A 6,090-nucleotide genomic window follows, 5' to 3' on the forward strand; every position below is an offset into this window, starting at 1 on the left:
ATAGCCGTGACTGAATTTTGTTTTTACATTTGTGGACCACAAATTCATAAACCAAAAGAGACAATGCACAACACCAAAGACATTCAAAAGTCCTAAGCATGCATGCACATTGAATTATGAGCAAGGACGATAAGCATCCATAATATTAGTTTAAGAAAGAACCATTCACAATGAAACAACAAAATGGAGAAACCACTAAATATATATATTTTTTGTTTTAACCACAAAATGAACATTAAACAAAAATTATAAGCGATTTTCTTTTATTTGTTATCATCTGTAAAAAGTCTTCTTTTATCATCAACCATTCTGAATAGGCATAATTTTTAAATGTTCCTGATTATTTTTCTAATTATATGATGCTATAAAAAAAGTAGTTGCATACTTTTGTTTTATACACATTTCTCGTACCTTTAATTCTGACATTTTTCTCTCTTTCCTTCTATTCTCCAATCAATACAAATGTTACAATAAGTTAAATTCAAATTTACTTTTAAATCAAAAGCAATTAATTTAGCTGGAATATACTATTTGTACATGCATCATAGTATTAATGCAGAGTATCACCTGTTTTTGAAAAAAAAAAAAGATGATTTGATACCCTTTTTTCTCTCAAACCCATATGAAAACTCTGTTTAACAGTAAAATATTAAATCAAGATATTTAATGATATATTTTAATTTGACCTTATATGTAATAAAGATGAAAGAATTTAATTCCAACAAGAGATGTGAATGGTGTAAAGAGTTAAAATATGATTGTAGGATATTGAAGAAAGCTATAATAGAGCCTCAGCATTATATTATTGAATCATATCATAAGGTCAATACATGTAACGAATGAACTACATGCTCCCTAAGAACAAATTTCCCAATGGCAAATCCCAAGGGAAAAAACAATATGAACCCCTATTTTCTAATACATAAATAGAAGTGCAGCAAGGGTTTCATCTAGTGTTGTGCTATGCTAGAATTTCCAAGTAATTCAAGGCATTTCATTTGGAACTCCATAACCATCAAGGTGAGATTTCTGCCATCTCCATGCAACCCTCAAACTCTGTTGAAGATCAGTGTGCTTAGCACTCCAATTCAGTTCACGTTTGATCTTTCTTGGATCACTGTACACCTCAGCATAATCACCAGGACGACGAGGAAGAAATTCCACTTTAATGTCTACCCCTGTAGCCATTTTACAAGCTTCCACAAACTGCTTCACTGAACTACCTGATAAACATGCACTAATACTATTAATCAAACGTACAAGGTTGTTTGGTTTGGTTCAGAATATGTTTTCTGCTGTTTTCACTTCATCCTACATAGACTTCAGAAAACAGGATCCAAGTGTTTAACTTACCCTTTCCAGTGCCAACATTGTAGATCCCAACTTTGGCAGGTTGTGCCTTTTCTAGGGCTTTCACATGAGCATCAACCAGGTCAGTTACATCGATATAATCTCGTATGCAAGTTCCATCAGGTGTCTTATAATCTGTTCCTCTTACCTGCATAGGGACAGCACCTAGTGAACACACTACAAGTACTACGTCAAATGAATTTGATGTTACTAGGGAACTTTATGACACATTCATCTACACCATTTCATTCCAGTTATCATTATACATATCAAAACATAGTCTGGCTTATATAAAGAATTCCCTTTTCAGCCATGTAAGAAAAAAAAAATGAAAATTTCAGTATCAGCATACCTTTAAACCAGGTATAATACCACGAGCAGCATCAAAGCAAGCCCCTGATATTCGACCTTGCTCTCGGAGTTCAGGCCTAGGAGCTTCACCCAATTTTCCATTAGGGTCTGATCCAATCACGTTGAAATATCTGGTAGTTTCCCAAAGAAAACTTATAAAGAATACCAGCACAGATAATTCTAAAATACCTTTAACTTATCCACAGTTAAAACTAAAATTGTATATGATCATTCTAACATGAGGTGGGGAGTTTTTTTAAGCCAACAAATCTAAATACAATGAATTTTTTTGTGTGTTTTCAGCATATAAAGTAACATGTCGGAAGCTCCATAAAATTTCCCCAAATCACTTAAGTTACAACTTTTGCAACAAAGGGCACACGGAATAAGATATAAAAAGCTGTTTGAAATAAAGGGAAATATGTAAATCCAAAATACAAACCTCAGGATCATTATTGCCATGTCTGAGTTTTTAGAGAAATCAAGGATGATATCTTCAGCCATCTTCTTGGCTTTTCCATATGGATTTATTGGGACCTATAGAACATCAATGTTAACTCCAAATCTCCTCGAGCAGTAAAGTCAATTCAGGATGCAATGAAAAACATAAAATGTTTTCAACCAACCCCCATTAATTCAACAATCCTTGGATTCCCACCTGCTGCGTTTCCTCTGTAATGGGCATCTTTTCAGGTTCCCCGTATGTTGCACATGTACTAGAATATATCAATGTCTTCACATCATGTCTAGCCATAGCCTCCAATACCAACAACGTGTTTGATGTAATATTGTGATAATACCTGCCAAACATGTGAATTCCAAATACATTAAATTATTAATAAAGTACAACCGAAATTGGTCAATTCAACTATAAAATACCATTCTTGTAACCACAAATTGGCCAACTCTATCAACAAAATCACATCTAATTCCAAAAAAAAGCAATATCAAAACATAATTCATTCTTAGAGTAGCAACAGCAAATATGGGTGTACTCAATCAAAAACATCCTCTGGATAAAGATGGTTTTAGAATAGTCCAACTTATTTATAATTCCACAACTTATTCAGCTGAGATTAACATGAATGGACAAAATCCAGAAGTGCTTACTTAAGAGGATCCATTGTGCTTTCTCCCACGTATGCAACAGCAGCAAAGTGCATGACAGCATCAAATTTGTTCTCCAAAAATATTTTGTCAACCTGATAACCAGTCAAATAAACAATCTTTCAAGGTCCTTCCCCGCATATGCCAAAAGAACAACAAAAAAGAGTGACACCAAAGTATTTCTAGTAACAAACAATGTAAGCATACAGATATTCTATCTCCCAAGTCAGCATAAATGAATTGAAGTCTTCCAGGTTCTGGAAATAATTCTTGAAGAACCTTGACGGCACCCAAATTTCCGCGTGAAAGATTGTCCTGCCAGGAAAAAAAAATGTCAGGTCTGTAACAATACACTGAGCAGTGCATTTGGCTAAAACAGAGAATGAACTTTTATGAATAGACATACTACTATGGTGACACGATGATTATCACTCAGAAGTCTTAGAGTAGCATGTGAACCTATAAACCCTGCACCTCCTGTTACTAAAACATGAGTGACACCAGGTTCATGGATGGCAAACTGCAAAGGGAGGAGAAATAAAACTTAACGATATAGCTAGATGAATAAAAAAGGTACAGTCGAATTAGATACATAAAGTAGCAAGAAGATTGAACGAGTGAAAGAAGAAAATTCTGACTGAAAAGTAAACACCATATAACAACTCTCAACAATTCCTCTTTCCCCTAATTTCTTTCTTCCTTTCTCATCTCTCTAAAAACACTGCTGAACACCAACTAAACAATTATAATGCATCTTTTAAATATGTTATAAAAAAAAGCCAAAGAAACTTAAACAGAATTTATGTATCTGTTGCACTGTATTCATATGTTTTATAACAGGGTTTATACCCATATCTCTTTTTTTAGGTAGGTACAATAAACAATATAATACAACAAGTATGACCAATGCACTAGTAACATGTGTAGTTGACCACGGTAATAGTGTGCAGCATTTTAGTGGTGTCAATGGTATAAGGATTACCGGACTAGAGGAATTCAAAGATGGAGACCGCTTGATCATGATAATACACAGTGTTGTTAATACAGCAGCAAGAAATACTTTCCCAACAAAATTGCCCTTCCTTTTTGGATCTGGATAATCCAAACCTATAGGACAGAAAAACGGAAACTACATTTTCAAACTCCAAGTATATTACGAGTGAGCCAAAATAATAACAAAACACGAAACAAAGTCATTGGAGATTGACAATTTATGAACTCACAAACACCTTGTAGTCAATTATATACATGCACTGCAACTAGTCTATACTATAGTCAAGTCATACAAAAGGTAAAGCTTTCCATTCCATTTTCAAACTGATTAATACTTTTAACCAACCAGGCTTCATTTAAAGGGCAAAATATAAAAAAGTTTGTAATCAAGAAGAGGAGAAACCAGAACAAGAGTAGGGCTTTCTCCTAGGTGTAGAAACAAAGGATTGGCCGGGTTTGTGAGGTGATCAGAAGAATGGCTGGCCATGACTAGAGGCGGAAGACAATTACATCTGATACCATGTGAGTAGTATGAGAGTTATAAGGAAGAGAAAAAAGAACTTGCACACAGGGTGTTTGACAAAAAGGGGCAAGTCAAGATGAGCTTACACACAGTATCTCATTATCTCAAGAATTACACACATACAAGACAGAAACAGATCTTTTATAAAGACAAAGGAGACTATACAACAGAAGAAACTAATCTCCTAACTAACTCAACTGAAAAAAACAGAAGATATCATCATATATCTCTATCACCATTTGTGCTGAAATTTAGAAGACAGAATTATACCTCCCATTGTTGTAGCTCTTGCTGTCCTTGGCTGATTTCTGGACCTGCCAAAATTTAGCATTTGCAGAACCCCTTTCTTTGAGTGTGCAGAATGAGATCTTATTCCTTAATATCAATTATCAAATCAAGCTCCACTCCCAACATTGAGAGACATGCTGCACTTAAAGTCACACCATTTGAGACATTTTCTCCTCTCACAGAATAGAGAACAACCCAGAGAAGTAAAAAAGGAAAAACCATCTAACAAGAAAGTAAAAACCAAGGAAAGGATTGAACCCAAAAACATATTAAAGTAAAAAAAAGGGTTAAAATTAGGGGAGTGAAGTGGAGCGGGGGCGGCAAATTCAGCCAATGAGAACACGAACAATTCAAATAACCACAACATTTTTGTGTACAAAACAGAACCCTGCAATTTACAAGTATATAAACAAAATTTAAACATGGTGAACCAAAGAGAAGGCATTCAGAATTCCAAGATCCACAGAAAGCAGCACAAGAACAAACCAAACAGACGTACAAAGCAGAAAGTTAGGTTCTGCATAACTCATTACTCATAGCACTAACAAAATATATGCACGCCAATTTATTCGTCAAAGCATTAAAGGCGAAGGAAACATGGGGAAAACGAATCCCCCAACAAGCCGGCATTGCTATTTAATAATCATTGAGAAAAAAAACTACAGATTTCTCATCAAACCCAGAAGAAACCACATTTTCATGATCCAACACATGACAACAGCGAACAAAACCCACCATTAACAGTTTCGGCAGAGCCACACTCAAAAAACACCGAGCAAATTCAAATTCAGAACCACACAAAATTCCCAGTAAGGAAAAGCAAGTTCGAAGCTTAAGTATGCCGGTCATGAGAACCAGAGGCATAATCGCAGTGAGAATTACCTGAAGGAAAAACAATGCAGGAAGAAAAACGCGAGCTTTCAGTGACCCAAAAGATCTTAATAGAAGAAAGATGATTGAACAGGTAAAAAGAAGGGGAGAAAAATGTGTACGAGAAGAGAAGGAAGAGAGAAAGATGTAGAAAATGGAAAGTGAGTCGCAAAGGAATATGAAAGGGGTCCAAAATTGAAGGGTGGTCTTGAGAGCCTTCAATATTGATGAAGAGAGAGAGTAGCGGAGAGTTCTGTGCGTGCAGTCCATGTTGTCGAATCGTTAGACAGAGAGAGAGAGAGAAAGAGAGAGATGCGACCCTGAATCAAAGGAACAACAACAACACAACAACATCATCATCATAGGACTATTTTCTTTTTATATTTCTTCACCTCTATTTGTTGTTACCTTCATCATGATATTGTTAAGAAACATTAACTTTATTAATGATAATAACATCATTTATTAATTAATTAATTAACTTATTCAATTTATGGAAGGCTGTAAAAAATTATTGCATATATATTTTTTAACATATCAAATTTACTAATTGGATTCAATTTCTGGACCAAAGTCTCCACTGATCAATTCACAATATTTTTCTGAAA

General features: G+C 34.8%; 1 protein-coding gene across 2 annotated transcripts; it reads right to left on the reverse strand.

Moving 5' to 3' along the window:
• Positions 1–768: 768 nt before the first annotated feature.
• LOC114176032 (UDP-arabinose 4-epimerase 1-like) lies at positions 769–5,818 on the reverse strand. 2 transcript variants are annotated; one of them, XM_028060924.2, is made up of 11 exons: positions 5,495–5,818; positions 4,595–4,749; positions 3,791–3,915; positions 3,215–3,328; positions 3,016–3,123; positions 2,812–2,903; positions 2,360–2,501; positions 2,144–2,238; positions 1,703–1,832; positions 1,354–1,498; positions 769–1,223 (listed from the first exon to the last, which is right to left on the reverse strand). In XM_028060924.2, the coding sequence occupies exons 2-11, from the start codon at positions 4,653–4,655 to the stop codon at positions 985–987; spliced, it is 1,251 nt and encodes a 416-aa protein (XP_027916725.1). In that variant the 5' UTR covers positions 4,656–4,749; positions 5,495–5,818; the 3' UTR covers positions 769–984. The 2 variants fall into 2 exon arrangements, with proteins under 2 accessions (XP_027916725.1, XP_027916726.1); XM_028060925.2 differs by having other exon boundaries at positions 4,595–4,754.
• Positions 5,819–6,090: the final 272 nt, after the last annotated feature.

This window comes from Vigna unguiculata, chromosome 3, assembly GCF_037176805.1.
Source record: "Vigna unguiculata cultivar grain cowpea cultivar isolate G323 ecotype 2 chromosome 3, ASM3717680v1, whole genome shotgun sequence".
In the NCBI taxonomy this organism is placed as follows: Eukaryota; Viridiplantae; Streptophyta; class Magnoliopsida; order Fabales; family Fabaceae; genus Vigna; species Vigna unguiculata.